This window comes from Saccopteryx bilineata, chromosome 4 (assembly GCF_036850765.1).
Source record: "Saccopteryx bilineata isolate mSacBil1 chromosome 4, mSacBil1_pri_phased_curated, whole genome shotgun sequence".
NCBI classification, from domain to species: Eukaryota; Metazoa; Chordata; class Mammalia; order Chiroptera; family Emballonuridae; genus Saccopteryx; species Saccopteryx bilineata.
Genome location: NC_089493.1, coordinates 206,225,124 through 206,245,012, shown reverse-complemented (window position 1 = coordinate 206,245,012; position 19,889 = coordinate 206,225,124). Strand labels below are relative to the sequence as shown.

At 39.0% G+C, this 19,889-nt stretch overlaps 1 protein-coding gene across 3 annotated transcripts in view; it reads right to left on the bottom strand.

Annotated features, from left to right (window-relative positions):
- MSH3 (mutS homolog 3) overlaps positions 1–19,889 on the bottom strand; it is a 238,806-nt gene that overhangs the window by 11,819 nt on the left and 207,098 nt on the right. For 2 of the 3 annotated variants that reach the window (XM_066273683.1, XM_066273682.1), the window contains one exon: positions 14,214–14,400. The exons of the other annotated variant lie outside the window; for it this stretch is intronic. In XM_066273683.1, coding sequence (XP_066129780.1) covers positions 14,214–14,400 — 187 coding nt within the window. The remainder of the gene's footprint in view (positions 1–14,213; positions 14,401–19,889) is intronic. 3 annotated transcript variants of the gene reach the window in all.

The window sequence follows — 19,889 nt, the reverse complement described above, 5'->3', positions numbered from 1 at the left end:
ACCATTTGAAAATTGATTGCATATATCATGACACTTCATCCTTAAATACTTAAGATTCTATATTTTAAGAAAAATATCTCCTACATAAGCAGAATAAAATTTATTACATTCAAGAAATTTAACAGATATATTACTATCCTAACACACAGCCTATAAATTCCCCTCAACCTGCCCCATTAATATTCTTTATAAATGTTCTTTTCTTAATCAAGGATCATTTAGTACACTGAGTTATGTCTCTTTAATTTCCATTAATCCCGAAGAGTTCCCCAGCCTTTCTTTTTTGTCTTTTATGGCATTAATATTTTTGAGATATCCAAGAGAGCTGTTTTGCACAATGTCCCTCAATTTAGACTTGACTGATTGTTTCCTCCTGATTAAATTCAGATTAAACCTTATTGCCAAAAATATCACATGTCTATGTAGGTGACGTACTATTTTCAGTACATCACATTGGGCAATCTGACCCATTATTGGGGTACTAAATTTGATTATTTGGTTTAAGTGGGTGCCCAGAAGAGTCCTTTATTGTACTGATACCTTTTTCCTTTGTAATTAATAAACACCTTGTGGATGATGGTTGGACTCTCCAACCACCTTTCATCCAAAGCTTTTATTGCCTGTTCGTTATCAGTGCCTCAATCAAGTATTATTATAGTGTCTAGTAAACATAATTATTAGGAGTGACGTCACGGAAATGGCGCCGTGAGCAGCGCGTCCGACAGATCTCCCCCAAATCACAACAAATTTATCAACTAGAAACAGAAAAATTTATCCTCGGAGCATTCCGGAGTTCCACACAAACTGAAAGCAAAAGGACTGTTATCACTTGAATCAGAGAGGAGGGTGTGGAGGAAGCTACCGCAGGGACGTTCATTCAAGCCGCAGAGGGAGTGCGCCTGTGGTGAGTCAGCCCACACTCGGGAGCGCGCCGGCGCGCGCCCAGTCCAGTTGCAGAGCGAGCACCGCTAACGTTCCCAGCGGCCCGCGCACTGCGAGTGAGAGTCCCCAGCCACCGGTGTCCAGAGCACCCCATTCGCAAGCGTGCCCTGGGCATTCCATGCGCCTAGAGCGCCCTACTGGCCCGCACACCCAGGGTGCCCCATTATCCTGCGCCCGGTGCGCCCCAGCCGCCAGCAGCGGAGGGAGCGGGAGAGGTGCCAGGGCAGTCTTCCCTACTTGGGAGATTCTTTCCGTGGGCGGGGCACCTCACCCAGCCATTCAAGCTAACAATCAAGCGTTGGGGGAGGGGCGCGTAGGCAGCCTGAAATACCTTCGGGAGCACAGCTGCGGACTCAATCACTGAAATTAGCTTAACCCATGAAATCTGCGCACCCACGGGTTCTAATTGATAAGATCTCTCTTAGTTCAGCGATCCAAGACAAGAGGCGTGATATTTTTTAGTGCCTCTCGCTAAAGGGGCGGGGGCAACTTCTGATTGATAGAGCCTCCATATTCAGGGATAAACGCTAACAAGAGGGACTTGGCAGATAATAAGATCTATACTACACTAGTCGCAAGCAGAGGCTAGTGCCTCTTCTTCCCAGCCAAAACAGGCTACAAAGTGTGGAAAGCCTGGGTTGAGTGGTCCAACTGAATGCTAGGTGCTGAACAGTCACCTTGACAACAATTGACTCCCACCCCTGCCTGATTACACTGGAGGCTCTGCCAGAGCCTTTCCCAAAGCCTTGTGCTGAGTGGGGATAGAGTGGGCATTTCCCAGCTCTTTGAGCCTCTTACTCCCCAGGCAGAAGCAGTTGCAGCCTTATAGCTGGATCACCAGGCTGCTAATTCAGGAAGGGGGGACTAGGAGAGAGACTCCAGGAAAGCAAACTCTCTCATCGTTGGACCCTGCAAACGCCAACAAGCCTTGACTACCAGCAAGACTAAAGCCAATTATATGACATTGCCATAGAATCCCATCAACTGCAAATCCCTACGTAAGTGTGACACAGGGGCAGAGCCTGGGGTACAGAGTCACTGACCAGGAAGAGGGAGAGAAAAGAAAAAGGAAGAAGTTAACCTCTCAAAATCAAGAAAAATCCACAGACTTTACAACTTGTTCCACTAATTTTTTTTTTGTTGTTATTTGTTTCTTCTATCTTATTGCCTTTATTATTATTATTTCTATTTCCTCCACCTCGGTCCTTCTCTGCCCATCTTATGCTTCCCTTTTCTTGAACTACACTACACATGAGTGTTACATTTTATTTCTCTTCTTCATCCTCACCCTCCTTTAAGGTTATACTCCAAAACACTTAACTCTCACTCTCTCCTCTTTTGTTTTTTTTTTTGTTTTGCTTTATTTTGTTTTTTTCTCTTCCTTTTTTTTCTTCCTTCGTTTTTCTCTTTTTCTTATTTTTTCCTTTCTATTCGCTGATTCTTTTCTCATTTTACCTTCTTCCCATTTAATCCTCAATCACGAACAAATTAGTTAATTTGGGACTCAAGGGTTTTTTTTTGGCTTTATTTTTCCTTTTCGCTTTTGTTTTTTTGTTTTGTTTTGTTTTTTTGTTTATTTTTGTGGCATTTTGGGTACTTGTTACGTTGCTTTATAACTCACTAGCATTTCTCCCAACCCAAGGTCTCCATTGTATTTAGTCTTCGCTCCACTTAATACAACAGATTTTTACTTATTATTTTTATTTTTTTCTTCTTTATTATTCTTTTTTTTCCTCCTTTTTTCTGGTTCCCTCTTATCCCTCTCATTATATCTCTTAGTCGACCATCACTTACAAGCAAATCATCTTATGCTTGTCTAAGATTTTCTTTTTTGTTTTTTTTTTGCATTTAGTAGGTCCCTACTCCCTTTTTTTGCCCCTTGAACTCTTCACCCCAAATCAGGCCCTCCATTATAGGCAGTTTTTGTTCCATTTAGCATAATATAATTCACAGGTCATCACGATATTTCCCTGAGAAGGGGAGAGGAGGGAAAGAGAAGAAAGAAAAAAGGGGGAAATAATAAATTATTACTGTTTTATTTTTTGGGGGGTGTTTTACCTTTTTTTTTTTTTTTTTTACTTTTTACTCTTTATTAATTCTAATTGGTGCTATCAACAAGACCACCCTCAGATGCCAATAAGAAAGAGGAAATTGAATATTATGGATACAAAAGAAAGAGAGGTAACACAAATACATGTGGAAAAATCTATGGAGAAAAGACTTAACATATTGGAAGCCTTGGAGCTAAATGACAGAGAATTTAAAATAGAAATCTTAAAAATACTCAGAGATATACAAGAAAACACAGAAAGGCAATTTAGGGAGATCAAAAAACAACTCAATGAACACAAAGAATATATTACCAAGGAAATTGAAACTATAAAAACAAATCAAACAGAAATGAAAAACTCAAATCACGAGCTGAAAAACGAGGTAACAAGCTTAGCTAACAGAACAGCCCAGACTGAAGATAGGATAAGTGAAATAGAAGACAAACAACTTGAGGCACAACAGAGAGAAGAAGAAAGAGACTCAAAAATAATAAAAAACGAGAAAGCCCTACAGGAATTGTCTGACTCCATCAGAAAGAATAACATAAGAATAATAGGTATATCAGAGGGAGAAGAGAAAGAAAATGGAATGGAGAATATACTCAAACAAATAATAGACGAGAACTTCCCAAGCCTGTGGAAAGAACTAAAGCCTCAAATTCAAGAAGCAAACAGAACACCGAGTTTTCTTAACCCCAACAAACCCACTCCAAGGCACATCATAATAAAGATGACACAAACCAATGACAAAGAAAAAATTCTCAAGGCAGCCAGGGAAAAGAAGAGTACAACATATAAAGGAAGGCCTATTAGATTATCATCAGATTTCTCAGCAGAAACTCTACAAGCTAGAAGAGAGTGGACCCCAATATTTAAAGCCCTGAAAGAGAGGAACTTTCAGCCAAGAATACTATGCCCATCAAAGCTATCCTTCAAGTACGAAGGAGATATAAAAACATTCACAAATACAGAAAAGATGAGAGAATTTATCAGCAGAAAGCCCCCACTCCAGGAAATACTAAAGGGGGTTTTCCAACCAGATTCAAAGAACAAAAGAAAACAACACCACAAGTAACAGCTCCACCAAGAACACAATAAAACCAAACTTAAACTGTGACAACAAAGGAAAAAAAGGGGGGAGAGGATGGAGATTAACAGTAGCAAAGGACGATGAAGTGCAGAAATACTCATAAGATAGGGTACTACAATGAATATGGTAGGTACCCTTTTCATTACTTAATGGTAACCACCCTTGAAAAAACCACCACAAAAACACTTGACTTAAAAAAGGTAGCAACAGAGGAAAGAAGTATGGAACACAAACAAACAAAAACAAATGATAGAAAAACAAAAGAGACGAATCAAACAAGATACAAAACTAACAGAAAGCAATTTATAAAATGGCAGTAGGGAACCCACAAGTGTAAATAATTACACTAAATGTAAATGGATTAAACTTACCAATAAAAAGACACTGAGTAGCAGAATGGATTAAAAAAGAAAATCCAACTATATGCTGCCTACAAGAAACACATCTAAGCAACAAGGATAAAAACAAATTCAAAGTGAAAGGCTGGAAAACAATACTCCAAGCAAACAACACCCCAAAAAAAGCAGGTGTAGCAATACTCATATCTGATAATGCTGACTACAAGACAGAAAAAGTACTCAGAGACAAAAATGGTCATTTCATAATGATTAAGGGGAAGTTGAATCAAGAAGACATAACAATCCTTAATATATATGCACCAAACCAAGGAGCACCAACATATATAAGACAGCTACTTATTGACCTTAAAACAAAAACTGACAAAAATACAATCATACTTGGAGACCTAAATACACCGCTGACGGCTCTAGATCGGTCATCCAAACAGAGAATCAATAAAGATATACTGGCCTTAAACGAAATACTAGAACTCCTGGATATGATAGACATCTACAGGACACTTCATCCCAAAGCGACAGAGTATACCTTTTTCTCTAGTGTACATGGAACATTCTCAAGAATTGACCATATGTTGGGCCACAAAGACAATATCAGCAAATTTAGAAAAATTGAAATTGTACCAAGCATATTTTCTGATCATAAAGCCTTGAAACTAGAATTCAACTGCAAAAAAGAGGGGGAAAAACCCACAAAAATGTGGAAACTAAACAACATACTTCTAAAAAATGAATGGGTCAAAGAAGAAATAAGCACAGAGATCAAAAGATATATACAGACAAATGAAAATGAAAATACGACATATCAGAATGTCTGGGATGCAGCAAAAGCAGTAATAAGAGGAAAGTTCATATCACTTCAGGCCTATATGAACAAACAAGAGAGAGCCCAAGTAAACCACTTAACTTCACACCTTAAGGAACTAGAAAAAGAAGAACAAAGACAACCCAAAACCAGCCAAAAAAAGGAGATAATAAAAATCAGAGCAGAAATAAATGAAATAGAGAACAGAAAAACTATAGAAAAAATCAGTAAAACAAGGAGCTGGTTATTTGAAAAGATCAACAAAATTGACAAACCCTTGGCAAGACTCACCAAGGAAAAAAAGCACAGGACTCAAATAAATAAAATCCAAAATGAAAGAGGAGAGATCACCACAGACATCATAGATATACAAAGAATTATTGTAGAATATTATGAAAAATTATATGCCATCAAATACAACAATCTAGAAGAAATGGATAAATTCCTAGAACAATACAACCTTCCTAGACTGAGTCATGAAGAAGCAGAAAGCCTAAACAGACCAATCCGCAGGGAGGAAATAGAAAAAACTATTAAAAACCTCCCCAAAAATAAAAGTCCAGGCCCAGACAGTTATACTAGTGAATTCTAAAAGAAGACTTGGTTCCTATTCTACTCAAAGTCTTCCAAAAAATTGAAGAAGAAGCAATACTTCCAAACACATTTTATGAGGCCAACATAACCCTCATACCAAAACCTGGCAAGGATGGCACAAAGAAAGAAAACTACAGACCAATATCTCTAATGAATACAGATGCTAAAATACTAAACAAAATACTGGCAAACCGAATACAACAACATATTAAAAAAATAATACATCATGATCAAGTGGGATTCATCCCAGAATCTCAAGGATGGTTCAACATATGCAAAACGGTTAACGTAATACACCATATCAACAAAACAAAAAACAAAAACCACATGATCTTATCAATAGATGCAGAAAAGGCTTTTGATAAAATACAACACAATTTTATGTTTAAGACTCTCAATAAAATGGGTATAGAAGGAAAATATCTCAACATGATAAAGGTCATATATGATAAACCATCAGCCAACATCATATTAAACGGCATAAAACTGAGGACTTTCTACCTTAAATCAGGAACAAGACAGGGTTGTCCACTCTCTCCACTCTTATTTAACGTGGTGCTAGAAGTTCTGGCCAGAGCAATCAGACAAGACAAAGAAATAAAAGGCATCCATATCGGAAAAGAAGAAGTAAAGGTATCACTTTTTGCTGATGATATGATCCTATACATCGAAAACCCGAAGGACTCCACAAAAAGATTATTAGAAACAATAAACCAATACAGTAAGGTCGCAGGATACAAAATTAACATACAAAAGTCCATAGCCTTTCTATATGCCAACAATGAAATATTAGAAAACGAACTCAAAAAAATAATCCCCTTCACGATTGCAACAAAAAAAATAAAATACCTAGGAATAAACATAACAAAGAATGTAAAGGACCTATATAATGAAAATTACAAAGCATTGTTAAGGGAAATCGAAAAAGATACAATGAGATGGAAAAATATTCCTTGTTCTTGGATAGGAAGAATAAATATAATCAAAATGGCCATATTACCCAAAGCAATGTACAAATTTAATGCAATTCCCATCAAAATTCCTATGACATTTTTTAAAGAAATGGAACAAAAAATCATCAGATTTATATGGAACTATAAAAAACCCTGAATAGCCAAAACAATCCTAAGGAAAAAGAATGAAGCTGGGGGCATTACAATACCTGACTTTAAACTATATTATAGGGCCACGATAATCAAAATAGCATGGTATTGGCAGAAAAATAGACACTCAGACCAATGGAACAGAATAGAAAGCCCAGAAATAAAACCACATATATATGGTCAAATAATCTTTGATAAAGGGGCCAACAACACACAATGGAGAAAAGAAAGCCTCTTCAACAAATGGTGTTGGGAAAACTGGAAAGCCACATGCAAAAGAATGAAACTCGACTACAGCCTGTCCCCGTGTACTAAAATTAATTCAAAATGGATCAAAGACCTAAATATAAGACCTGAAACAATAAAGTACAGAGAAGAAGACATAGGTACTAAAATCATGGACCTGGGTTTTAAAGAACATTTTATGAACTTGACTCCAATGGCAAGAGAAGTGAAGGCAAAGATAAATGAATGGGACTACATCAGAATAAAAAGTTTTTGCTCAGCAAAGAAACTGATATCAAAATAAACAGACAGCCAACTAAATGGGAACTGATATTTTCAAACAACAGCTCAGATAAGGGCCTAATATCCAAAATTTACAAAGAACTCATAAAACTCAACAACAAACAAACAATCCAATAAAATAATGGGAAGAGGACATGAACAGACACTTCTCCCAGGAAGAGATACAAATGGCCAATAGATATATGAAGAGATGCTCAGCTTCATTAGTTATTAGAGAAATGCAAATCAAAACTACAATGAGATACCACCTCACCCCTGTTAGATTAGCTATTATCAACAAGACGGGTAATAGCAAATGTTGGAGAGGCTGTGGAGAAAAAGGAACCCTCATTCACTGTTGGTGGGACTGTAAAGTAGTACAACCATTATGGAGGAAAGTATGGTGGTTCCTCAAAAAACTGCAAATAGAACTACCTTATGACCCAGCAATCCCTCTACTGGGTATATACCCCAAAACCTCAGAATCATTGATACGTGAAGACACATGTAGCCCCATGTTCATTGCAGCATTGTTCACAGTGGCCAAGACATGGAAACAACCAAAAAGCCCTTCAATAGAAGACTGGATAAAGAAGATGTGGCACATATACACTATGGAATACTACTCAGCCATAAGAAATGATGACATCAGATCATTTACAGCAAAATGGTGGGATCTTGATAACATTATACGGAGTGAAATAAGTAAATCAGAAAAAAACAAGAACTACATGATTCCATACATTGGTGGAACATAAAAACGAGACTAAGAGACATGGACAAGAGTGTGGTGGTTACCAGGGGTGGGGAGAGGGAGGACATGGGAGGGAGGGAGGGAGAGAGTTAGTGGGAGGGGGAGGGGTACAGAGAACTAGATAGAGGGTGGCGGAGGACAATCTGACTTTGTGCGAGGGGTATGCAACATAATTTAATGACAAAATAGCCTAGACATGTTTTCTTTGAATATATGTACCCTGATTTATTAATGTCATCCCATTACCATTAATAAAAATTTATTTAAAAAAAAAAACATAAACACACACACACACACAAAAACATAATTATTAGTTGGCATTCTATAAATAGTGCATTCCCTTCTCCCACCATACTCCCACTATTTTAAATTTTGGTTTTTTGTTGATATCAGTATGGATTCTATGGATTCTTTAATAAGCATTATTTTAAACCACACATTATTAGGCATTATAGAAATCCCTATTTGAAGGAACTTAATACCAAATTATGGTTTAAAACTTGGTAGAAGAGGGTAATTAAATTGAAGAACTCTAATTTTGATTTACCTGCCTTCACTTTATAAAAAGTCAGAGGGTGGGCCTTCCCTCTTAAAATAATTAAAAATTAACCCTGTTAAGGCAGGGTTTCTTTGACAAGCTGCTGTTCATATCTTCCCTGGAGCATCTCCCCAAGTCACCCCTTCCCTGAGCGGACCGCACTCCCAGCCAGAGGACCAAGGCCGTGCACAGCGCTGCCCCGGCAGCAATTCAGCCTCCCCGTTCCTCTTCCCTGACTGCTCTTCCCCATCTCAGTAACCAAAAGACACCAGGAAAACAAGTATTTTAATTTGTAAAAAGGTGGGAGAATGTTGTTCCAAAAGAATTCTCTTTAATGACTTACCTGTAAGGTAAATTTTATCTAAAAATAAGTTTCTTCATTAACATTTAAAATATGCAAAAGGAGAAATGACACAGTCAATTCTGTCATAGTTTGTTCCTGACGGTTCTTATTTATTTATTAAAGACTTTATTCATTTTAGAGAGGAGAGAGAAAGAGAGAGAGAGAGAGAGAGAGAAGGGGGGGGAGCAGAAAGCATTAACTCCCATATGTGCCTTGACCAGGCAAGCCCGGGGTTTTGAAGCAGCAACATCAGCATTCCAGGTCGACACTTTATCCACTGCACCACCACAGGTCAGGCTGTTCCTGAAGGTTCTTAAGTGAACCAAACTGCTTCTGATAGCAGGCCGCCAACGTGGCCCCCCACAACTTTACCTCTCAGTGTTTATGCTTTCTCATGGTCTCTTCCCACATGAATCAGAGCTGGCCTGTATATCTACACACTACAGTGGCAGTGGCAGTGGCAGTGTGCGGCTCCTGCAGCTGGGACATAAGCACTGCTCCTTCTGCCTTGATCTCCTGGACTGCTTCCTCAGGGGGAAGCAGGCGCACACTGTAGGGACACTGAAGCAGCCCGTGGGAAGGAGCTGAGGGTCCTGGACACCACCAGCACCAACCTGCTGGCCTTGTCAGTGAGCTACATTGCAAGAGAAACCTCCAGCCCCAGGCAGGCCTTTGGATAACTCCAGCCCTGGTGGCTACTTGACAGCCATCTAAGGAGACACCATGAGATAATACAGTGGTGCCTTGAGATACGAGCAGACCAACATATTTTTAAGATATGAGCTGCCACTTGGTCTGTAGTTTTGTTTCAGATCATAGCAAAATTCTGAGATAGGAGTCGTGATTTGGGAAGCTGCTGCTAGTTGGCACATTGGCACACGGGTCTGGTATCAGCAGCACAACACCAGCATCTCATTCTTTCTCACGTGTTACCTGCAGAATCAAGTCGAATCTTGTGCGCTGTACTCGTTCTTGCATCATTTTTGCATTTTTTACTAACTTTTTTTGTGTGCTATCATGGGGCCAAAGAAAGTGAGCGTAAAGGACAGTGATGAGAAGAAGAGAATGATGTCGATAGAAGTAAAGCAAGAAATAATAGAAAAACATGACCGTGGTATATAAGTGATTGAACTGGCAAGGCTGTACGACCGCAATACATCTACAATTTGTACCATCCTTAAACAAAAGGATGCCATCAAAAGCACAAATACAGCAAAAGGAACTACAATTCTGTCCCAGTTAAGAACAAATATATATGAAGAAATGGAGAAGCTTCTGCTGGTGTGGGTGAAAGAGAAAGAGCTGGCAGGAGATACAGTGACGGAGACTGTAATATGCGAAAAAACATGTATTATTTATGGCAACTTGAAGAAGAAAGAACCATCAACCTCAAAAGAGGCAGCAGAAGATACATTTAAGGCAAGTCACAGTTGGTTTGAAAATTTCAAGAAGAGATCTGGCATCCACTCAGTGGTGAGACATGGTGAGGCATGGTGAAGCTGCGAGTGCTGACGTTAAGGCAGTTGAGGAGTACATCGCATGTTTTGCTGCGCTTATCGCAAAGGAAGGCTACATCCCCAACAAGTGTTCAATTGACGAAACAGGATTGTTTTGGAAAAAAAATGCCCCTGAGGACTTTCATCACTGCAGAGGAGAAGAAGCTGCCAGGCCATAAACCCATGAAGGACTGTCTGACCCTTGCATTGTGTGCAAATGCCAGCGGTGACTGTAAAGTAAAGCCACTGCTAGTGTATCATTCCAAAAATCCTTGAGCCTTTAAGATTCACAAGATTCTTAAAGAAAAACTGCAGGTTATGTGGCGTGCCAAGGCTAGGGCATGGGTTACAGGGCAGTTTTTTATTGAATAGATAAATCTCACTTTGGTTCTGCAGTGAAGAAATATCTTCAAGAAAATAAACTCCTGGTGAAAGCACTACTAATCCTTGAAAATGCTCCAGCCCACCCACCTGGTCTTGACAATGACATTCTTGATGAGTTCAAATTCATGAAAGTCCTCTACTTCCCACCCAACACGACTTCAATCTTGCAATCTATGGTTCAGCAGGTCATTTCCAACTTTAAAAAGCTTTACACGAAGCACTTGTTCCACCGCTGCTTTGAGGTGACTGAGAATACAAATCCAACCCTTCGAGAGTTTTGGAAAGATCACTACAACATCGTGATATGCTTACGCATTATTGATTTGGCATGGCAAGAGGTTACAAGAAGAACCTTGAACTTGGCATGGAAAAAGTCATGGCCTAATATTGTTGCAGACAGGAACTTCGAAGGATTCGAACCAGAGACCAAGACCAAGGTAGAAGCATTGGAGGAGATTATGTCCCTCAGAAAGTCTATGGGTCTGGAGGTAGATGAGGGTGATGTAAATGAGCTCATGGAGGAACATGAGGAGGAACTCTCAACTGAGGAGTTGAAGGAGCTACAGATGATGCAACATACAGAGCTTCTGCAAGAGAGTAGTAGTGAGGAGGAGGTAGAGTCAGAGGAAGTGATTTCTACAAGTGAAATGAAAGACATGCTGGCAATGTGGGAGAAGCTTTCAAGTTTCACTGAAAAGAAACACCCAGAAAAAGTTTCAGCTGGTCTTGCTTCAGCATTTCTGAATGACACTTGTTTGTCACATTTCCGTAACATTTTAAAAGGCAGGCAAAAGCAAACCTCTTTGGATAGATTTTTATTCAAAAGTCCTGCAAGTGAAAGTGCCAAAAAGGCAAAAACAGGTGATGATTAAATGAAAAATATGTAATGTTAAGCTTAGGTTAAGTTTAAAGTTAAGAAAGTGCATTTTTTTACAATTAAGTTTTCGTGGTTTCATTTTAAGTAAAGAAAGTGCAGTTTTAGTTTTGTTTAAAGTAAAGAAAATGCGGCCTGACCTGTGGTGGCGCAATGGATAAAGCGTCAACCTGGAAACGCTGAGGTTGCCGGTTCAAAACCCTGGGTTTGCCTCGTCTAGGCACATATGGGAGTTGATGCTTTCTGCTCCTCCCCCTTCTCTCTCTCTCTCTCTCTCTCTCCCCCCCCTAAAATGAATTAAAAAAATCTAAAAAAAAAAAAGAAAGAAAATGTAGTTTTAGTTTACATTTAGTGTTAAGAAAGTGCAGTTTTAGTTTACGTGTCTACAGTGCCTGCATCCCTTCTCCTCCCTCCTCCTCTGCCATTCACCTCCGTTAGCTGCACTCGTCTGTCTCCAAGGTAAGAATACAGTACTAAATAACACTTTTTTCCTTTATTTCATATATTTTGTTATGCATTGGTAAAGTATACAGGTGTGTTTCTTCTTTTTTTTTTTTTTTTTTTGTATTTTTCTGAAGCTGGAAACGGGGAGGTAGTCAGACAGACTCCCGCATGCGCCCGACCGGGATCCACCCGGCATGCCCACCATAGGGCGATGCTCTGCCCATCTGGGGCGTCGCTCTGTTGCAACCAGAGCCATTCTAGCGCCTGAGGCAGAGGCCATGGATTCCATGCTCAGCGCCCGGGCAAATCCTGCTCCAATGGAGCCTTGGCTGCGGGAGGGGAAGAGAGAGACAGAGAGGAAGGAGAGGGGAGGGGTGGAGAAGCAGATGGGCGCTTCTCCTGTGTGCCCTGGGCGGGAATTGAACCCGGTACTCCTGCACACCAGGCCGACGCTCTACCACTGAGCCAACCGGCCAGGGCCTACATGTGTGTTTTTTAATTAAAAACACATCTTTTTTCATAATTGAGGATGGTTTGGGGATGTTTCACAGGGCTGGAACAGATTAAATCTATTTCAGTTATTTTAAATGGGAGAAATTTGTTTGATATTCGAGTTGACTGACTTACTAGCTGAATTACAAAACAAATTAAACTCATATCTCAAGGTACCACTGTAGTTTAAATGGTAGAAATTTGATATACGAGTTAACTGACTTACGAACTCGATTACAGAATGAATTAAACTCGTATCTCAAGGTACCACTGTACCACCCAGCTAAGCTGGCCCCTAATTCCTCATCTCCAGACGCTGTGAGAGGTAATAAATGATTATTGTTGTTTTAAGCCGCTAAGCTTTGGAGTAATATGTTATTCAGTCATAGGAAACGATGCAGAGCAGAAATAGTAAAATCAAACTCAAAGGTAGCAAATTCAGTTCTGTCACACTTCGTTCCTGAAGGTTAAGTGAATGTTTAAAATGTGTTTGATAGGACTTTTTCTAAACTTATGATATATGCCTTCTATAATAATTAAAGGAAAATTTCTGAGCTATATCTTTTTGTAAATAAAGAATTTCTTTTTAAAGATAAAGTATTTATTTCAAAGTAGAAAACATATCACCAATAATTACATATGTAATCTGTTTAAACACAAAATTGAAGGCCACCAAAGTTTAAAGAAAAAAGGATTTTACTTTTACATTACATTTTTTTGCAAAAAAAATATTTATATCAGTAAAAATATTTAAGGAAGAGGGGAAGACACAGAGACAAAAGAGTAAGAAAGTGGAAAACAAGATAGAAAAAGAAAAACTGAAGAGGAGACAGGCTCTGGGGAAGGTGATAGAACAGGAGGGAAAAAATGGGAGAGACTAAAATGAACAAGGCAGGGAAAGTAGATAAAAGGTGAGAGTTTGATGGGAGATGACAGAGATTGAAGGTTTGACATTATCAACATTTCACACTGAGATGCTTAGAAATACACTCTGAAAACAGATATGCATGTAGCAGGGATGTTATTGAAACACAGAAGGCACAAAACATGAGATCAAAGACCTTATATCAAGATCTTTAAGGATATTGTTGCAAAAAGTATGTGATAGGGTAAAAATGGCACTATCTTCTTTCTGTTCTCACCTCAAGGATTGGGTTGCAGGTGGGTGATCCCTGCGCTTGACACAGAGGTTGCCATGAAAAATAAGGTACAATTCTGCATGGAATTATTGGCAGGGGGTACATCAAAAAATTTCAAACATTATTTAGGGCCGATCTATACTACATCAATGTGATCAATGTATGGCATTCGAATAATAAATTGTAGGAATAGTGTCAACTGTAACAATTAAAGATAATTTTGAATATTTAGAAACTGAAGTCAGGAAAACAATTTGTACAGTATGTACCAATATGAACAAAAAATATGCATGATACTTACATCTCTAATAAAATGCTCAAGTGTAGCATAAGCAATAGCGATGCCATCGTGGGTGCTCGTCCCTCTCCCCAATTCATCCACGATAACCAAGGACTGTGATGTTGCTTTTCTTATTATTTCTGCTGTGTCAGTCAGTTCTTCCATAAATGTACTCTGTCCTTTATATATATTATCTGCAGCACCCATCCTACAAATGAGATGAAGACCAATTTTCCTCTGAGCGTCATTATTAGGCAACTAGGTATTATTTTCTGAATAACAAATATGAAAGATCCTTAAGAGTCTATACACTTTGAGGCAATCACAGCTGAAATTACATTAAACAAAAGAAAACATGTATTTGATATAAAGAGTGCCTGATATCAAACTGCACCTTGTAGAAATGTTCTGGATAGAAGAATCTGAGTACTGGACAGAGCTCCTGAAAGGAAAAGAAACTTCAGACTCTGCCTTCTTCTGACCATTCATTTGTATTTTTCCAAAGCTGGAAACGGGGAGGCAGTCAGACAGACTCCCGCATGCGCCCGACCAGGATCCACCCAGCACGCCCACCAGGGGGCGATGCTCTGCCCATCTTGGGGTGTTGCTCTGCCGCAATCAGAGCCATTCTAGCGCCTGAGGCAGAGGCCACAGAGCCATCCTCAGCGCCCGGGCAAACTTTTGCTCCAATGGAGCCTTGGCTGCAGGAGGGGAAGAGAGAGACAGAGAGGAAGGAGAGGGGGAGGGGTGGAGAAGCAGATGGGAGCTTCTCCTGTGTGCCCTGGCTGGGAATCGAACCTGGGACTCCTGCATGCCAGGCCGACGCTCTACCACTGAGCCAACGGCCAGGGCTGACCATTCATTTCAAAGCAAAGTGCTGGGACAAAACTCACTCACAGGGGAAAACAGTGCTTCTCTACATCACTGTGTTTAAAATCCCTAAGTACTAGGATAGTGTATAATTTAAGGCTTTTTCCAGTATTTCCTTAACTGATACTACAAATTAAAGCACCATGTTAAAATAACAAAATAAAACTTTTTCACAAAAACTAGAACTATAGAGGTTTATTAACCTCAAGGTACATAATATAAGCTCCTATAATTTCATGGGACACAATTCCTGGAGATATAAAGAAATGGGTCCAAAAAATATAAGGGTTTCTTTCCTGTAAGACTTCTTAGACCAGGGGTCCCCAAATTTTTTACACAGGGGGCCAGTTCACTGTCCCTCAGACCGTTGGAGGGCCGGACTATGAAAAAACTATGAACAAATCCCTATGCACACTACACATATCTTTTTTTAAAGTAAAAAAACAAAATGGGAACGAATACAATATTTAAAATAGAGAACAAATAAATTTAAATCAACAAACTGACCAGTATTTCAATGGGAACTATGCTCCTCTCACTGACCACCAATGAAAGAGGTGCCCCTTCCGGGTGTGCGGTGGGGCCGGATAAATGGCCTCAGGGGGCCACATGCGGCCCGCGGGGCCGTAGTTTGGGGACCCGTCTTAGACCCTTTAAGATCCTGCTACACACTGTGCATTTCCTGAGAAGGATCTGTGCACAGCATTTCTCTTACATTTAACCATGAATCCCTACAACTTCTCCTGGAGCACCCTGTGACAACAAAACACCTTTGATTTCTAGATCACGTTTGGAAAAACACCTATTTAGTACAAAAAGAACCTGAGGAAAAAATAATTAAGCAACACTCACTCAATTCAGATTTTCAATATGCTAGCCAGCTTTGTGAATTCTGGTAACTATTTTCTCAGTGAAATACCCTCATCAATGTAGTTTTGTTATAACAGTTGACATGTGACCTACAGAAGAATAATGCGTCTTTAATTTCTGGAGAAATCGAGCCTTAATCATCGTGTGGCTGGAGCCCAGCACAGGGCAGGAGAGACCAAGTACAATGTTTTCCCCACAGATTATGAAGCCTTCAGAGAACTGCTCTAGAGATCAGTTGCATTTAGAACCTGTAATGAATTACAGCACCTATGACGAACTTGATACGGTTTAACTAACATTGCTGTCAAACTCATCCGTTTTAAAATCAATTAACTACACAACATAATTTTATGGAATGTTGTTAGCTTAGGAGCATTCTGGCTACTTTTTCAAAGCTCAAATACTGTTACACCTCAATTTTCAAGGTTTACTAATATATCCTCTACGACAAAGCAAGAAAATTAAACTTTACCATTTTTGTAACTATGCTAAATTCATTAGAATCATCTTTGATCCCCATTTAACATCGACTGGTTTTACTCCTGACAGGTTGTGAGCTGACAAAAAGAATAAATTTTTAGCTGATAATAAAATAGCTCGAGTAAGGCAAATATTTGGGGGGGGGCTATGATTCTCAAGAAACAATTCAATGCGATAGTTTAAGTGTTATAGTTAACTGATTTCTAGAAACCCTAGTAACAGAGTGGTCTCCTTGACAATTTCAGGAATTGGAGAATGCTCTTGGGAAGATACTCAAAAGTGAGCTTCAAATCAGAGAGAAAAGATAAATGCTCAATTAATAATAATAAAAAAAGATGCTAGCTAATTGGTAATTTCAGAAAAAAATAAAGATGTGCCCCTACTCAAACTGAATTTCCAAAGTAAATTTATATGGATTTAAAAGTTTAACATAAAATAGAAACCATAAACACATCAAGCACTATAAATAAAATTTAATCTGTAGACAGGTGTGGACGGCTGGCTCTATGCACACAGCACCAACACCCGAGTCTAGCAGCCTCCTGGGGTCAGGGGCCTGCAGTGTCTCAGCGTTTCTGTCCTGCAGGGGCCAGGCCAGAGTTCAGAGGATCTTAGATGTACTTTTATTAAGCAATGGTCCCAACTCTACTTGGGGTTTTCAAATATCTTATTAGCTCTTAAATCCTTTGTCAAATGATATTTTACAAAGAAATTCACTCTGCAGATGAGATCAAAAGAATGCTGACTTGGTTAGAACCCCAGCGCTATTTGGCCCCCTTCCCTCTCCAGGGCTTTGCAAGACTCATCAAACCTGTAGGACAGGCCCTGGCCGGTTGGCTCAGTGGTAGACCGTCGGCCTGGCGTGCAGAAGTCCCGGGTTCGATTCCCGGCCAGGGCACACAGGAGAATCGCCCATCTGCTTCTCCACCCCTCCCCCTCTCCTTCCTCTCTGTCTCTCTCTTTCCCTCCCGCAGCGAGGCTCCATTGGAGCAAAGATGGCCCGGGCGCTGAGGATGGCTCCTTGGCCTCTGCCCCAGGCGCTAGAGTGGCTCTGGTCACAACAGAGTGATGCCCCAGAGGGGCAGAGCATCGCCCCCTGGTGGGCAGAGCGTTGCCCCCTGGTGGGCGTGCCGCGTGGATCCCGGTCGGGCGCATGCGGGAGTCTGTCTGTCTCTCCCCGTTTCCAGCTTCAGAAAAATACAAAAACAAAACAAAACAAAACAAAAAAACACCCTGTAGGACAGCTGGAAAGCCACTGCATTTAGAGCCGACACATTTTCTCTTACAGTTCTGTTTTTCCACTGCACCTGATCATAAAGTAGAGATGCTGCTGATGAGGTGCTGAAGAAACGAGGGCTCGTTAACCAGACCAAGGCCCCAGGGGAAGTTCGCGTTTGGAGGGGGAGTCCACATTTGTAGTGGGTGAACTGTTGCTGAAAAAATATTTTCTGGTAACTTCTCTTAAGAACTATATGGCATGTTTATTTTTTCAATAAATTTCAACAATATAATGACTATATATGATTCCGATGGACAGAATTTTATCACTAAACACATTTTCCTTTTCATCTTTGTTACTAGGAAACAATTGTATATTTTATATTACCAAGTAGCAACCTTGACTTTATCTTATGTTTCTATTTCTCTTTGATTCAATGTCTCTGAATACCATATTACTCTTATAGTATCTTTCTCTATTGTACATACCCCAATAAACTGCCTAAAATAAGTTTTTGGAGTAAAGTAGGATAGAATTGAACAAAAGTATATTTTTTTGTTAACTCAATGAGTATTTGCAAGGCATATTACTGAACAATGATTCTGAAATCTTTTGAATGTTGAAATATTTTAGAGATTTAAAGAATTCCAGAACATGTTATCATTTTGTCCATATTTATATTCAAATGTAACATAAAATGCATTAAGTTTTATCTTAGAGTTAGTTTGCTCTGAGTAGACAGGTTAAAGTTATGTGATTAAGAAAAAAAAATTACTCTGATATTTTTAGGAGAGGCAGCTGACTAATCTTTCTAATCCCACCATTCCCTCCTTGCCTATAGCCCTTATATAGGTCAACAAGGCTTAACAAAGCATTAATGGAGGAAATAAATTTTTACTATCTTGAATCAGCTTCAAATATCAAGAACATTTTCATAAAAATTTGAACAAGAGTTTGATTTTATGAGATCTTGATACTTTGACATAACGATCGACACGTTGCTAAATTATAGCGAGTGGGTGGGCCCCTTCAGATCACAATCTCCTGGCCGCATGCAAGAAAGTGCTAACATGAGGGGGAAACACTGCAATTAATGGAGAAGGTATTTTCAGACTGAATGATAAGTAATTGGATCTTAAATATCAAAATTGTTCTTGGCAATTGTTAGAGACAATGGTTATTCGTATCGACGTCAGCTTGACATACTTAAAGTATCTTTAAAATAACTGTGGGGTTCTATATAAATAAGTAAATAAATACAATTTACCATTTTAGATGTCTAATTCAGTGGTATTAAGCACATTCTCAATGATGTGAAGCCATAACCACTATCTACTTGTAGAAATTTTTCATCACCCCAAGACAGAATCTCCATACCCATTAGAAATATAACTACCCACTCCCACCCCAGCCCCCGTGGCCTCATTCTCCTTTGTGTCTCTATCAATGTGTGCATTCCAGGTTCCTCGTATAAGTGGAATCATACCCCATTTGTCCTCTAAGTGCTGTGTATAGGAGAGCTTTCATGTTAGCTTATTTTATCTTCTTTTTGAAATTGAAGATGTTCTATTTACTTCATTTTTGCAGAATTCTGTCCAGTACTGGTATCTAGATTTCTTGGGGAGTTTTTGTATATTAAGTATATTTTACTGAAGGAAAATAATCTCCTGAATAACAAAGTAGTCTTAAAGATAGTTTAAGTATGGAAGGAAAAAAACCCACAAAATTTAAAGTTCAAGAAGAGAAAAAAATTATTAAAAGAGGAGATATTACATGGAATTTAAAAGGTAGAAAAATATGAAGTAGTAGATCTAATTTGTATTTTATGAAATATAACTATTATTCCAGAAGTGGAATGAAATCACAAATGATTTATCACTACATGTGTACAATTTTAAGTCTGGAAGTGTTGATGGAAAGAGACTTGACTTGGGATGGTGAACACACAATATAACATACATAAGAATTGTGCATCTAAAACCTATAGAATTTTGTTAACTAATGTCACCCTAATTAAAAAAAAAAGCATGGAAGGCCACATACCTAAACAACAATGATTTTCAGGTGGTGAAATTTAGATAATTAAAATTATTTTCCATTTTGAGCTTTTCTATAGTTTTAAATTTTGGACAATGAATAACATTGTCCAAATGTTAGCATTAGGAAAACAAATGTTCTTTTTTTTAAAATCATACATTTAAGAACACTTTATAGTCTACTGTATCATTACATTAAAACAAAGTAATTACCAGGTTAAA